General features: G+C 21.0%; 3 protein-coding genes and 2 non-coding genes across 5 annotated transcripts; 3 read left to right on the top strand and 2 right to left on the bottom strand.

The window, feature by feature from the left end:
- Window positions 1-540: 540 nt before the first annotated feature.
- On the bottom strand, window positions 541-1,356 carry PBANKA_1352700 (conserved Plasmodium protein, unknown function; the record flags this gene model as incomplete). The annotated part of the gene is made up of 1 exon (XM_034567159.1): window positions 541-1,356. One exon carries the CDS (start codon window positions 1,354-1,356, stop codon window positions 541-543), a length of 816 nt encoding a protein of 271 aa, XP_034423684.1.
- A 4,927-nt stretch (window positions 1,357-6,283) lies between these two features.
- On the top strand, window positions 6,284-6,355 carry PBANKA_1352641. Its single transcript has one exon. It is a non-coding gene; the product is annotated as a tRNA-Pro (tRNA).
- Window positions 6,356-7,067: 712 nt separating this feature from the next.
- PBANKA_1352621 lies at window positions 7,068-7,139 on the bottom strand. Its single transcript has one exon. It is a non-coding gene; the product is annotated as a tRNA-Met (tRNA).
- Window positions 7,140-8,736: 1,597 nt separating this feature from the next.
- Window positions 8,737-11,451, top strand: PBANKA_1352600 (serine/threonine protein kinase, putative; the record flags this gene model as incomplete). The annotated part of the gene is made up of 1 exon (XM_034567158.1): window positions 8,737-11,451. The coding sequence occupies one exon, from the start codon at window positions 8,737-8,739 to the stop codon at window positions 11,449-11,451; it is 2,715 nt and encodes a 904-aa protein (XP_034423683.1).
- A 913-nt stretch (window positions 11,452-12,364) lies between these two features.
- Window positions 12,365-15,133, top strand: PBANKA_1352500 (CPW-WPC family protein; the record flags this gene model as incomplete). The annotated part of the gene is made up of 11 exons (XM_034567157.1): window positions 12,365-12,608; window positions 12,807-12,883; window positions 12,971-13,060; window positions 13,149-13,280; window positions 13,368-13,388; window positions 13,474-13,572; window positions 13,664-14,169; window positions 14,296-14,447; window positions 14,554-14,768; window positions 14,914-14,971; window positions 15,099-15,133. 11 exons carry the CDS (start codon window positions 12,365-12,367, stop codon window positions 15,131-15,133), a joined length of 1,629 nt encoding a protein of 542 aa, XP_034423682.1.
- Between the last annotated feature and the right edge of the window lie 776 nt (window positions 15,134-15,909).

Below are 15,909 nucleotides of genomic sequence, written 5' to 3'. Positions count from 1 at the left end.
GTCTATTAAAAGTGCTATCGAAAATGTAAGTACATAAAATTGGATCTTCCAATATATATATATATATATATAAGCACACATACATATATATATATTTAATTCCTTAAATAAATCGTAATTTGAATGTATCAACAGTTAAAATTTAACTAGCTATTTATGTGCATATATGCACATTTAAAAAAAAAATTCCACAAATAGTATAAATGTTGATAAAAAATTATCAGCTTTAACAAACTTGTATGATTTGTGTTATTTATGTTATTCCCATTATTTATACTATATATATATGTAACTGGGTTTTAAAAATTTGTTTTCCAAAAAGTGCTATAAATTTGTATATCAGCCATTTATTTCATCGTGAAATTATATATATGTTTTTTTGTGGTTATATACAATTATTTTTATATTGTGTGTAAAAAAATTATATAATTTGTATATATCCACATTTTGAACATATTAATTTTTCTTTACATATTTGTTAAATTAATAAAAATATTTCCTTTCTTTTTTTTGTGTGCGTTTTGTTATATTTCTTTAATTTTAAAATGTATTTTTTTTTCTTTTTCGTTTTCCTTGAGCATCATCTTGAATGGTAGTATTCATTGAGTCGTAAAATTCACCACCTTGTGTGTCAACATTTGATGATAAATAATCAGACATATATTCATTTTTTGAAGTTTTAGAATTTTTTGGAATTTCTTGAATATTATAATTTCCTGAATTTTTATTTCCTTTAAATCGTACATTAGTAGTTCTTTTTTTTATACATTCACGATGTATTTTTAAAGCTTCATTATATACACCAAAATCTTCGGCTAATTGCCATAACATTGATAAATTAAAATATGGCAAATAACTAATTGATAAAGGTGGATTTTTATTTTTCATAATAACTTTACATTCTTCATTATATTTATAAGCTTTTCTTAATAATTTTAACATTCTTTTTCTACCCTCTGTTCCTAATGTTCTACATAATCCATTTTTTTTATTATCATTATTATTTGTTTGATCACTACTAGCTTTACTAGCTTCAGAAAAACTTGAACTTTTTAATTCCTTAAGTATCTGAGCATGTGTTCCTCTTTTTCCTGTTCCATCTTTTGTTGCTACTGTATCGTTACTTTCGCTACCTGTGTTTTCTAATCTTTCCCTTTTTAAATCTGATTCATCAACTAATATATAATCTGAAATATCATCAAAACTACTTTGTAATTCATTTGGTATTTCTCCAACCGAAAAAAAAGACGAATCTATATTTGATGACATATCACTTGTTGCTTCAAATTGGATATTTGAATATTTCATTGTCCTTAATGACATATTATCTTCATTCTTTACATTTAATAATTCCATTTTAGTTTTTTTATTTTGAAAAAAAAAAAAAAATTAGATAGCTATATAAAAACTAGCTTATTCTGTATATTTTCCTAGTATTATATTTATCGAATTTTCAAAATAAAAATGTGATAAACAATTTGAGTTAAAAAAAATTGCAATGAAACTACTATATATGTATTAGTATATTTCATAAATGTAAAATGAAAGGATGAAAAAATTTGTTTTATATATTTGGAATGAAACATTGATTTATATGAACATAATATTAATTATATATTTAATTATTTTTCATTAAATTGTATTTAATTTTATATTTAATTATATAAACAAGTAAATCCATAGACCTATTAATAATGTGATATATATTATATAGAAGAATAAGCATATCCCTCTCTTTAAATATAACAACACACATAAATATTTACAACTTTAAATAAAATATTCATAATAATTTACACAATTAATAAATGACTTTTCCTGTATACATATGTTCTTTACCAACTACAAAAGCATTATATATATATATATATATATATATATATATATATATCTTATGTATGTATTTAAAATAAGAACGTGCTATCAATATGCACAGCATTATAAACATAAACTTTATAGAAACATGTGTAAACAGATAGGAATAATATATGTTTGTAAAATCTCTATTTACATATATATTATTTGTTAACTTTTTTTTTTTTACAATTGAAAATATTCAATAAATATGAATTTCACATGATTTTTTACATGGCTATATTTAAAAAATTCATTAATTATTTACTATATAATATATTATAAAAATAGTTATATATTTTCAAATATAATACCAAGAAATATATGTATATTAATTTAAAAGGCATGAAATATGTAATATATACAATTGAAAATATGGAGAAATATTTAAAAAAACAACGCTTTAATACATTATATGCATATATGCATAGGCATTTGAAACTTTAAAGAATTATTCTAACAAAAAAATGGTTTTTGTTTCAAAAATTGTTAAAAAATGTTATTAATTAAAAAGGCATAAAAATATCATGAAACATAACAATAAAACTTGAGCAATGATATGTATAGCATATAACTAGTGGAATAATTGTCGTATTTTTCACTATATTTATAATATTATTTCATAAATATGTACAAGATTACAATGTATATAATAAGCTAAATGTGACATATGTATATAACCATTTTGCGCGTGCATTTATTTACATTCCATTTAATGTTTTCATGCATTTATTTAATATAAAACAAGCTTATAAAAATATAATTTTCCATATATATATGATAATGGACATTTATTTATGTAGTATTAATAAAATTTTCTTTAAAAAAATTATATTATTCATATTAAAAAAATATACGATAAAATAGACATTTATTAAATTGCATATATATATATATATATATATATATATATTAATTAAATATAATAATATAGTTAAAATCATAAAAATAAATATATTTATTTATTGGTTTTTTTAAAACTGCTTCCACTTTTATATTTCTATTATTTATATATTTCTGAAGAATTTTTTTTTTTTTAATCTTATTTATTTATTTATTTATTTTACATACTATTTTTTAAGCTAATAAGTGACAAAATGTTTTAAAAAAAAGTGGCTATAAATGATATGTTAGACAAATATACGAAAATTTTCGCATGGATATATATATATATATATATATATTAAATACATAAAAATATATATATGCTAAGTAGGAAAAAAAATATAACAACGTTAAATATTATATTTACACAATAAATAAATATATAATTTTATTTTTTTAATTTTTTTTATATTAATCATCATATAGCATATATTTTTTTATTTAGATATATATTTACATAGTATAATTTTTTTTTTTTTTTCTATGTATATATATATATATATATATGGAAAAATAAGGGGCATATATATTAACTCATTTAATATAATATTTCTTGCCCAATATTTGTTATCTCTATATTATCTCTATGCATATATATCATACTACGTATTTTTTTATGTTGGTTTTAAATATTATAAGAATTATGTTGCCTATATAAAATAAATTACTACAATATTTACGATAATATTTTACTACGTTTACAATTTAACTTGACATTTTGGCTACATCACAACTATTTATCATATTATATAAATAAATGTACATATCAATATGTTGGTATATTCTATAAATATTAACACTTATATAATAAAATAATATATATACAAGTTTAAAGTCAATAAGCTATTGAAGCTTATGTATAATATATATTACTACATTTAGAGATTTAAAATAAATAAAAAATGTAAATAAATATATATATATATAACGCTATAAACGTATTTTTTTAAAATAATATTTCTTTATTATAAAAATATAAGATCTTTTTTATTTAGAATAAACTATATATATATACGATTTTTTTTTAATTTAGCATATATACGTAATGCATAATATATAATGTATATATATTTTTATTTTACATATTTAATTATAGACAATATTTTGAAATGCAGCAATGTGAATAATTTTTCCCCCCGTTTTTTTTAGCGATTTCTAAAAAATGGGAAACATTAAAACTGTGTTAAAATATAGCTTCATTAAATAATACTATAGTATATGTAAAGGTTTGTATTTACAAAAATAATAATATTTTTTTTAAGTTACTATATTTTATAACTTATGAAGTTAATAATTTACAGTTTTAAAAAAGCGAAGCATTTTATTACCATGTATAAATAATCTAAGTATTTATATGTATTATGATTAAATATAATTATTATGTATTATACAAATAAAACAAGGATATTCACTCGTTCCGTATACACATAAATTAGTTAGTTTTATAAAAACACTAACAAATAAATAATATATTGGATTATTTTTCACAAATATAAATAAAAGAAAATATGTATTATTTTAAGCACCTTCAAAAATATATAAACACCAAAATGATTTTGTAATTTGTTCATAAATAATTTTAAATCAATTATATTAATAATTCTGCATAATATAATAACATTTACACTTATTATGTATACATTCCAATAGTTATTTTACAATGCTATTTTTATAAAATCGCAACTAATTGCTCATAAATATTAAAGTAAAGAAAGGTGCATACATATAGTCAGAATTGTGTATATACAGTTATGTAATTTTTATTGTAAAATAAAAACGATATATATTTACTAATTACAAATAAACTACACAAATATGTAACGAAAGCATTAATAGAAAATAGGAATATTTTTATGTTTATAAAACATTATACATAAATGTGTGGATAACAAAAAAAAGAAAAAAATTATGTTGAAAAATAAATTTATCTTAATCACTAAAAACATACATTCTATAATTGCATATTATTATATGTAATAATTATTAAACTGATACAATTTTGATCGTTTTTTTTGATATGCTATAAAAGGTAAAAAACCAAAACGACATGAATATATGTATTGAGAGTGGATATGTTTAATTTTAATGAAGGTAAAACGTTTTATTAATACAAGAAAAATAACGAAATGAAAACTATATATATATATAAATACTAATTTATATAAACAAATATATAGATCTTTTATGTGATAATAAAAGCATTCTATCACAAATAAAAATTAGAATTAAAAAATTATATTTTCCATTTTTTTTATAAAAAATAGACAATTTTTATAATTAATATTTCCCTCCTTTTCTAATTGTTTTGGAAAAAATGATTGCACATAGTTTATTATATTTATTTGCAATATACATGTAATTTTGTAACATCTTATCAACATTAATTAAAAATAAAGAATTTTCTTGAATTATAACAATTTTAAATACCGACCCTTTTTCATTATATATTTGTTTTTTTTCTTATTTATCATTGTGCAAAAATTCAATGAAATTAAAAAAAAATTGTACAAATGCCATTTTAATAAAATTTTATATTAACTTTTCATATAATGAATATAAAAAATTAAAATAAATTAATGATTTAAATTTCCATTGTTAAAAATAAAGCATGTCTTTATAAATTTAATGAACATATTTTATTTATTATATTATTTAAAATTGTAATTTCATATATGTAAGGGTTTTCCGCTTTTATTTTATACAAATTATCATTTCAATTGTTTTATTTTTTTTTCATAAAATCAAATAATATCATTTGTAAATAATCACTTAATATATTTACATAAAAAGTTAACAAATTATATATTAAATTATTATTGAAAAAAAAAAATTCATTAATCCTTTATAATTTTATTTTTATTTTTATTTTTTTATCTTTATTGTAATGTTTTCTCTTAAACATAAATAATTATTATAGTGTGTAATTAATACTAATTATATTACCACAAAAAATATATCATATATTGTTTTAAGACATTAAATAAAATGAAGGGTATAACTCTATAAATGATATATATAAAAAAAAACGCCCTAAATTTATAAAAATAATAAATATTATATTTTTATTATAAACATAAAAACAAATAAGTGATATAGACAGTTATTCAATCGTTGTATGCTTTATTTCGTATACCTATTAAATTTATATATATATAAATTTTTATTCGAAATGGGGTTAAAAAAGAAAAGTAATATATTCACAAAATAAAAAATTATTTAAGGAAAGATTGAGTATGCCATAAAATTATATGTTAACAAATACATATGTAAATATATACAATATAAATTAATCAAATGATGTGTTTGTCGATTTTACAAATATATTTTTTTTTATTAAATTTTAAGAAGTTGATTAATTTTAATAAATTGTTTAAATTTGTTAAAAACATAATATATTTTTTTTATAAAGTATAATATTAGCATAATGTTAAATAGTTAATACTTAGCTAATTATTTTAAAAAAATAATGATAATGATAAACTGTTTTTCTTATAATATTTATTTAATATTAATTAAACATTTTGATATACCATTAAATATAGTTGGCTACTTAGTCTAGTGGTATGATTCTCGCTTTGGGTGCGAGAGGTCCCGGGTTCAATTCCCGGAGTAGCCCATAAAAAACAATCTTTTATTATATATATATTATTTTTATTATTAAATATTAAAATATTTTTTTTTTTCATTTTATGTAACTTATGAAAAAAATGTTATATTTTTACATAAATTAATTTCATATTATTTTATTATTTTTTTTTTTTTTTGTAAAAAATAAGCAAAATAAATATAAATTTATGGGCTACTTTTAAAACTAGGACATATATAAATATACACTAATTTAATTGAGAATATGCACAAATAATGAATTTTATTGGGGCAAATAATATTTTTAATAAATGAAAAGTTCATATTATTTATTACCCATCCATCATATATAATATTTTCACTTAAAAAAAAAAATTGAGCTATATATGTTTTTTATGTCTTATTTTATATTTCCACAAGTGGGGTTGCTTTTAATAATATAACTTAGGAATAAAATGTCGGAAAAAAATAATATACATAATAAAAAAATTCAAAATACATGAAAAAAAAAAATATATAATATATATAAGGATTTCTTACAAGGAGAAATTAAAAAAAAATCATAAATTTTATTGTTTAATTTATATACACTTATATTTATTTATTATTTTCATTTTTTCCCTTGATTTTTCATAACAATTTCTTGTTTCTATTTTATTTTAAATTAAACATTTTTTATATTTTTTACAAAATAATTTTCATTCATCATACAAAATTTTTGATATATGTATAATCAGAAAATATAGCAGCGCGTGGTTTCGATCCACGGTCCTGGGGGTTATGAGCCCCCCACTCTTCCTCTGAGCTACGCTGCTTTCAAAAAAATAATTGAAATAATAATTATGGGTCTTAAATATTGTATTAACAACGATAATAAGAATAAAAATAAAATAATTGTCTTGTATGATTTTATTTTATGATACTCTTTTTTTATATTTGTAATATTTTTTTTGTATTTAAATAAATTATATTTTGAAAATTTATCAATTTGAACAATTTTTTCGGTATAAAATATTATCCTTATACATTTTTTTTATGAACAATTTTTTTATTTTAAATAGTACATTATACACAAAATAAAAAATTCCAATTTTATCTTTATACTTAGCATTTTTAATAAAGCGATTTTTATATATAGTAAAATAGTTGGGAAATTAGTGAAAAAGGGATAAATATGAAATAAGGAAAAACAATTTGACATTTTTTTTATAAACTTTTTACATATAATGGATTTATTATTTTTGCAACATAGATGTTGGTATTAAATATGCATTAACCCAATTTTATGGATTTATATTATTCATAAAAAGAGAGAAATACATAACTTTAGAAAATGCGCAAGTTCATTAGGTATACATAAATATATGCTATATGCATGTGGGGAATAATGAGAATTTTCTTTGTACTAATGTCTACCATTATTGCTAGTAATATCTTATTAATGTGATAAAATAATTTTGTTCATAATTTTTCATATTTTACCTGAACAGCAATATATATTTATTTCACAAAAAAAAAGTATAAAAATGGGAAAGGTATGAGTGTCTAAATCGCTAACTAGTTAATCTATATATTAGTAGAGTACCATCATTGAATATATATTTTTATATGAATAAAGGAAATTGGTGATAATTAGCTCGATAAATCTACACATAAAATTTATTTCATTTAGCTAGTTAGAATAGTACTCACAAAAAAAAAAAATAATAATTTACCTTGCATATACATATATTCTATAACATAATATAGCAAATTGGTGTGACTTATCTAATTAATAATCATATTGTATAGCATAAATGGTGGAATATTAAATATTTTTTTTTACAAGTAATTTTTTTGTAAGTTTATTTATAGTGTGTCTTTTTATTTTGGTAAATAATGTTACAATAATAATTCATTTTGTTATATTTTTTTTCTTTTTTTCATGAAAAAATATATTTACAATTGAACAAACGATAACACAAAGATATTATATAGTGTAACATAGGGTTTTATTTTGTACTTATTTTATTATTATATAAAATTAATTGTAACATTTCCCATCTATAATAAATCGAAAAGTATATCTGTATATCTATATCAATATGTACTATAACCTTACTTGAAAAAAAATAATTATTTCATCATCTCAAAGAGGAATATACTACATATACGAAAATGATTTCTTTTTCTTTTTTCTCTATATATCAATAATATATATGTTTAAATAGAAAAAAAAATGTGTTCAATTATTTATTCATTTATTTATTATATATTATAATTTAAAAAATTTATGATTTGTCATATAAAACTTATAAAGATTTCAATTTTATTTATTCCTTCACGAATGTTGGATTGTTTCATTTACTTGGCTAGTTATTATTCAACTATTTTTTTTGTAATATAATATAATTAAAAAAATTTTCAAAAAAAATGAAATTATATTCATGTGTAATTTACACATGCATATTATGCAAAGTAATATCTCTTATTAAAGTTTTTTATTGCTCTTTTTGGTATTTGATAAATGTCCATTTTTTTATGAACAATTTAAATTATAATGAAATATGGAAAAGCCATATAGACGATAATCAAAATGATATTCTTATTTTATTTATCCCTCCATACCTAGCATCAAAACATGAAAAACTAGAAATATTATTTAGTGACAATAACAATGATAATATAGAGGGTCAAGTTAATATATATTCAGAAAATGGAAATCATGAAAACGATAAAAATGAAGCTTCTATTAGTTCATATATTGTTTCACTTTTATATAGTAAAAAAAATTACATTGTATTATTTTATATTTTTTCTTATATATATTGTTATTATATTGAGTATATACAAAATATAATTCAGCATTTCATAACTCAAGAACAAAAGCATAAAACACATACCATTACCCTTTTTTATCAGTATGCATATGCTAAGGAGGTATATAATAACTCATCAAAAAGTAAGCAACGATATCTTAGCTTTATTGGGAATAATGATAAAGTATCTAAGCCAAATAATGTTGATGAAACAAATGGTAATTCAATGCTAACAGATATAAATAGTAAAGGAAAATATGGCTATTCATCAATTGGTGATATAATTAAGGAAAGTCAAATTAAAAAAGACAAAGAAAAATGTGTTAATAATAAAACTACCAAATGTGAATATAGTAATGAAAAAAAAAGTATAAAAAATAAAAATTTTAAATTAAATAAAGATCATAATCATTATATAAATAATATATTGAATAATAAATACTATCTTAAAAAAAAAATAAAAACGCTTTTAAAAAAAAATAAGATAACAAAATTCTATGAATTAGAGGTTATTCAATTACCAAGGGAAGAACTAATACAAAATGAAACAACTGTAATAAAACAAAATAAAAAAAATATTTGTTCAAAATGTGTTATCAATTCAGAAGAATCCTTATATTCTTTAAAAATAAGGGATGAACATATTTATAGTGACATCGAAATGTCGATGCAAAAGGAGAAACGATCTGATATCGGAACATATTATGACTTTGATCAAGTCTTTTATTTGAGTGATGCATATAACGAGGAAGATGAAGATATCAATGAAGATAAATCAGCTTACGAACCAATGTCAAATTGGATAAAAAATAAATACAAAATGCTCGATTTTACAAAACATTTATTTTTAGAAAATCCAGAAAAAAAAGATGAAAAAAATAATAAAGTAGATAAATATTATAACAAAAGAGTAAACTATTCTATTCAAAATAAATTAGGGGCAGGTGCATATGGTGAAATATGGTATGGTATTAATTTAAATAAAAATGTTCCATTTCAAAATGTGGTTTTGAAAAAAATATTTATAAAAAAAAGTGTTGATGAAAGTGAACAAAATTTGAATGATGATGAAAGGGAAAAGGAATATGAAATATATGCTATGAGAGAAGTATATTTTGGAGAAATTTTTAAAAATTGTGATAATATAAGTAGATATATAGAACATTTTAAAGAATCCGAAACTAGTGAAAATAATAAAGAACATATTACATTCATATGGATTGTGTTTGCAAATGAAGGATATTCATTATCACAGCATCTTTTTGAAACAGATAAAAATAATTCTGGTATGATTATTCCTAGTAAATTATGGTGGAGTATAAAAAAACAAAATATAGGAATGCTAGTAATAAAAGATTTGATGCATCAGTTATTAAATGGTATAAATATTGCTCATAAAAAACATATTACACACCGGGACATTAAAATGGAAAATATATTTGTATCACCAAATACTCCATTTACTGTTCGAATAGGAGATTGGGGTAGTGCTGTTGAATATAAAAATAAATCATTTTTTTTTACACCTAGTATGGAAGAAGAAACAGAAGGATACCAACCTCCAGAATCTTTATTTGGGCATATGAAAAAAAATTTTATGAGATTACCATATTATGATATGTGGGGAATTGGAATATTATTTTTGCAATTTGTATTGGGCACCAAAAATCCATTAGAAATAAAAAATAAAAGAAATGAAATGAAATTAAAACGAATATATTCAAAATATTCTAAAGATATTTTAAAAGAAGTAATTTTTATACAAGGGCTTTCAGATTTATGTTTAATACCTTGGGTTAGTCAAACTCCTGATAGGTTAATGTCTCTCTATGATATGAAAAATAATGAAAAAAACTCACTTCAATATTCTTCTATATATGGAAGAAATTTAATTATAAACAAACTAGAATATTTCGCTATAACAAAAAATCTTATTGAAATTAAACGAAAAAGATATAACCTTATTAATAATATGATGTCTAATAAATATAATTCATTAATATCTTTGCCAAATTCTCCAGTGTGCCCCAATTGGAAATGCTTACATAAATATGATGAACAAGCTAACTATAATAATAAATATAATAATAATACATTTGATAAAATTCAAAATAAATTCCTTCAACAAAAAAAGGAAAATTATACATTTTTTAAAAATAATTGTGATGATGAACAATTCCAAAAAATATTACAAGAACGAGACCCATCAGGCGTTGGACTTCCGGATAAAAACGCTCGTGACCTTCTTAGACGTCTCCTCGATTTCGATTACAACACAAGGATTACTTCTGAAGAGGCTCTTAAACATGCATGGTTTTTAGATAGCTGAGAAACTTTCTTGACAATTATATGACTTAACTAGCGAAATTGTATTTTTATTTTATTATTTTTTTTTTTGTTGTATTTACCTGCACGTACATATTTTATTTAAATTAACCTGGTATATTTTGTGTGCAAAAATACACATATGTAATACTGCGATATTATATATACTAATGAGACATTTTTCCGTTTTTTTATGACTCAACTTTCCCAATTTTGATAAGATTCTTTCATTTTAGTATAACATTTAAATATAATTTTAAAATATTTATTTATAATTTATTTTTAACAAGCTAGTTATGGGACTAACATTTGATGGATCCATGATGTATGAAAAAAAAAATAGCCAAAACCATAATTTGTTTAAATGTATAGAAAGGTATATTTATTTCGAATGATTTATCATGCTTATAATTTTTATTAAAAATAAAAACAAGTATTTATATATGTTTATGTATGCATAATTGTGAATACTTATTGGAAATATGTTTTCTACTAAAAAACTATATAATAAAGTGTATATACAGTTAGTTTATGTAAGTAAATGAAAAAATAATGTCTACATAAGAAATGAATGCCCACAAAAACATTCCTTTAAAATTCTTTTTTTTTACACACATTTTAATTATAAGCATTTTGTTATTAGAACAAAAATGAATTGTTAACTTTATTATCTGTGTGCATTTACGCATATTATACTATCAAACAATGCACAGGTTTATATACATTGTAAATGAACAAAATTATTTAAGATTTTTGTATACTTAAAATTTTTTTAAAATAATTGTTATGTATAGTTTAAAATTTTATTTAAACCATATTAGGATGATACTTATGTTGCCATAATTGATGTCGTTGTTATTACCACTATTTCAATCGATATTAATGCGAATATTTTAAATTTTACTTTTTTTTATTAAATGAAATATATTGTCATTTTTTCTTTTTTGTCCCTTTTTAAAGCTCTCAAGTTTGGAAATTCCATTATTCGACTAAATGAAAAAAATAAAAAAACATTTGTCTTTTCTGGAGACGCTGATTTAGATAATAAATATCCGAAAGGATATGAACCATCAGAAGATAATAATGAAGTTGAAGAAAATGATATGAATAGGATTATAAGTGAGACAAAAAATGGTACCAAATCTGATGAAAATATAAAAAGTAAGGGAAAAAAATGGAAAACTGTAAATATACCATATTATGGAAATATATAGACAGATCTTTTATTATTATAGGGATCTAAACATATATAGTATTTAAAATACATATACTTAATATGAATAAAAACATATTTTAAAATTCTTTACATAATTTTTAAACTATATATTTTACTTATTATTTTTCTTTATTTATTTCTAGATATGGTTAACGAATCAGAAAATATTATTAAAAAGAAATATAATATCAATGAGTTGCCACCATCGGGCCTCACTGAAGTAAAACATTGAATTAAATGACATATACATTTATACAATTTTCAAGAAATATATATGCACACATATTCATGTGTATATTCATTTTAGGAAGAAGAAGAAGAAGCCAGAGAAGACAGTGAATTTTTATCTGACCATTTGGAAGAAGCAGCTCAAAATTTTTCATCATCAGATAGCGAAGTATTGAAAAAAAATTATATATTCCTATAAATAAATTTTTTCTTATTAATATTGGAATATGGTTATTATATTTTTATTTTCTTCTTAGAATGAAGATAAAAAGGAAAGAGAAACTGAATCTGAAAATATAAAGAAATACCAAGCGGAGGTTATCAATGCAATGAATAAAGATACAATATACAAAAAAATGGATTCTAATAAAATAGAAGAAGTTGAGCATGTAAATGATAAAATGTTTTTTTATGGGCGTTTAATTTAAAAATATATTTATATATATACATATGACATTTTTTTTTTCACCTTTGAGATGACGGATGATTCAGATGAGGTAAGAATTATTTATACTTCAAAAAAAAAGTATTTGTATATTTTATTTTTCCATAATTTTTTTTGTTTTCTTTTTCGCAAATTAGGTATGCATTCAAGATTATTCATTGCCATGTCCCTTTAACTTTTTCCGAACGAGCTCAGGTTGCGTGCCCTTACCATCGTATAAAGGCCCGTGTAATGAGGTATTAATGGTTTTGTTTTCAACATTTTCTACATTTTCTGCAGTTTCAACATTTTCTGCATTTTCTACATTTTGTCTGGGTACAAAATCAGGTACAGGAAAAGCTAATGTACTTGCACGACAATCAGAAGGAAAGTTGGGCCGATATTTGTGACTCAAATTGGGAATGTCTACCTTTAAAGTGTAAATATGGAACGGATTACAATTCAGTGTGCCCTATTAATTGGATTGACATGGGAAAAGGAGTATGTCGAAGTTTATATAAAAATGATAAATGTAGAAGTGCTATTGATTTTTCTGATAAAACCATATCTGAAAAAAAAGAATTCGAAACATTATGTGGAATAAGATGGCGATGTAAATCAGTGATTTATGAAACAAATTTTGATTCCCTATGTCCATTATATTGGACGAAAATATATCAGTATAAATGTAAATCACCAAATGATTATAATGGGCCATGCCCAAAAATATCAAACTTTAAAAAATATAATACTGAAGAAGGAAAAAAAAATATCGAAATTGCATGTTTAGTTAATTGGCCATACAATATCAGAATTAATGAATATGAACGGGATTACAATGTGCCATGCCCAATGTAAGAAATAATTATTGTCATTTAGATATTTTTGTTTAAAGGAAATATATTTATATATGCAAATTCAAATATGAACAAATATATGTACATACATACATGCATGTGGTTACTTTTTTCATTTTTAAGTGGATGGTTTCTACTAAATAACGGGTTTTGCCGTGCGCCAGAAAATTATATAAAAAGTTCAAAATGCAATGATGAAATTGGATTTTTTAATATGACTTCACAACAAAAGGAATCCTTTTCCATTTCTTGTAATGTTGATTTTCCTTTTAAAGGTAATTAAATGATATGACAAAAAATCCAAACAATTATGTGTATATATATATATATTTTTAACATAAATTAAATTTGCATATATCTTATTCATATTTTTATTAATAGATCGAAAGAATTGCCAACGTAACTACTCGTTCAAATGCCCTTTAGGGTGGATACCGTCAAATCAAGAAGGATTTTGTAAATCACCAATAAATTATAAAAGTAAAATTTGTAAATCATATTCTAAGTTTAAAAATGTTTCAGAAAATCAGAGAAATTATTATTTAAAGTTTTGTAATATAGATTGGCCATGTATATCTGAAATTCAAAATTCAAATGTAAAGATTCCCAATACATATATACATTTTAATGTCTTTATCTTTTGATTTTATACTAATATTTGTTTTTATATTTTGCACACATCCATGCATATATAATACATATACAATACATATATACATCTCACTTTTCGAACAATTTCAGATATACACTAAGTTACCCTTTAATTATTCTGGGGAACGACAGCCCAAATGGGATAATGGTACATATTTAAAAGAATATTTTGTCGATTTTTTATTTATGACATTGCACACATAGCTGATACATATGTTTGGTGATTTTCGCTAGCTAGCTAACTGTCTATTTGTGAACATAATATTTTTTTTCAGGCCCAGTGGATTCAATAACCGGATCAATTATTTAAATAACTTTTATTAGTATTTGTTTATATAAATAGAATATATATATCCGTAAAATGATAGACTTTTATTATTAATTAGTTGAAATGAGGATAGAAAATATATTTCCATCTGCATTTTTTTAATATTGTCAAAAATTGAAAATATCTGCACTTATATATTTGTTTCTTTGGGAATAGAAAGTAAAGGGTGTAGAAAGAGCGTAATGAGAAAAAATTGTATACCAATTGGATTTTGAATATGTTAAATTTTATATTTTTGCATTTATCAATAAGCATAAGGGATGACATCATAATATTTTATGAAACGTTACATAATTATTTTATTTTGTTTTTGTCAAAGCATGTTTTTTATTTAAATTTTTTTTTACAACATATTGTATTTATTTATATGCTCACTTTGTTTCCTTAAAAGGATAATAAAAAAAACAAAAGATTTATTTCCCCATTTAAAATGGATATCCTTTTACTAAGTGTAAAAAAAGAAAATGAGACAAAAATAGTGAACTATTCTTAATGGCAAATGATATGCTTGCATGTTATATTTTTATGCATAAATATTTGATAGTAACTAATTTAGTTCTTATGATTCATGTTGTGAGTGTATAATATATATATATGTTCATATTTGTTTATTTGATTTTGGTTATTTATTTTAAAAATAATATGGCATATTTTTTTTAAGTAAAAAAAAATCCCAAAGGTATGTCCCCAAATGCCATTTCAAAAACTATGCATCATACGCTAACAATTAGCAAGTGGAAAATTGGGATACAATAAAG

The sequence above is a fragment of the Plasmodium berghei genome (genome assembly GCF_900002375.2).
Source record: "Plasmodium berghei ANKA genome assembly, chromosome: 13".
Classification (NCBI taxonomy): Eukaryota; Apicomplexa; class Aconoidasida; order Haemosporida; family Plasmodiidae; genus Plasmodium; species Plasmodium berghei.
Note: the sequence above shows the minus strand (reverse complement) of the source record. Positions and strands in the feature narration are given on the sequence as shown.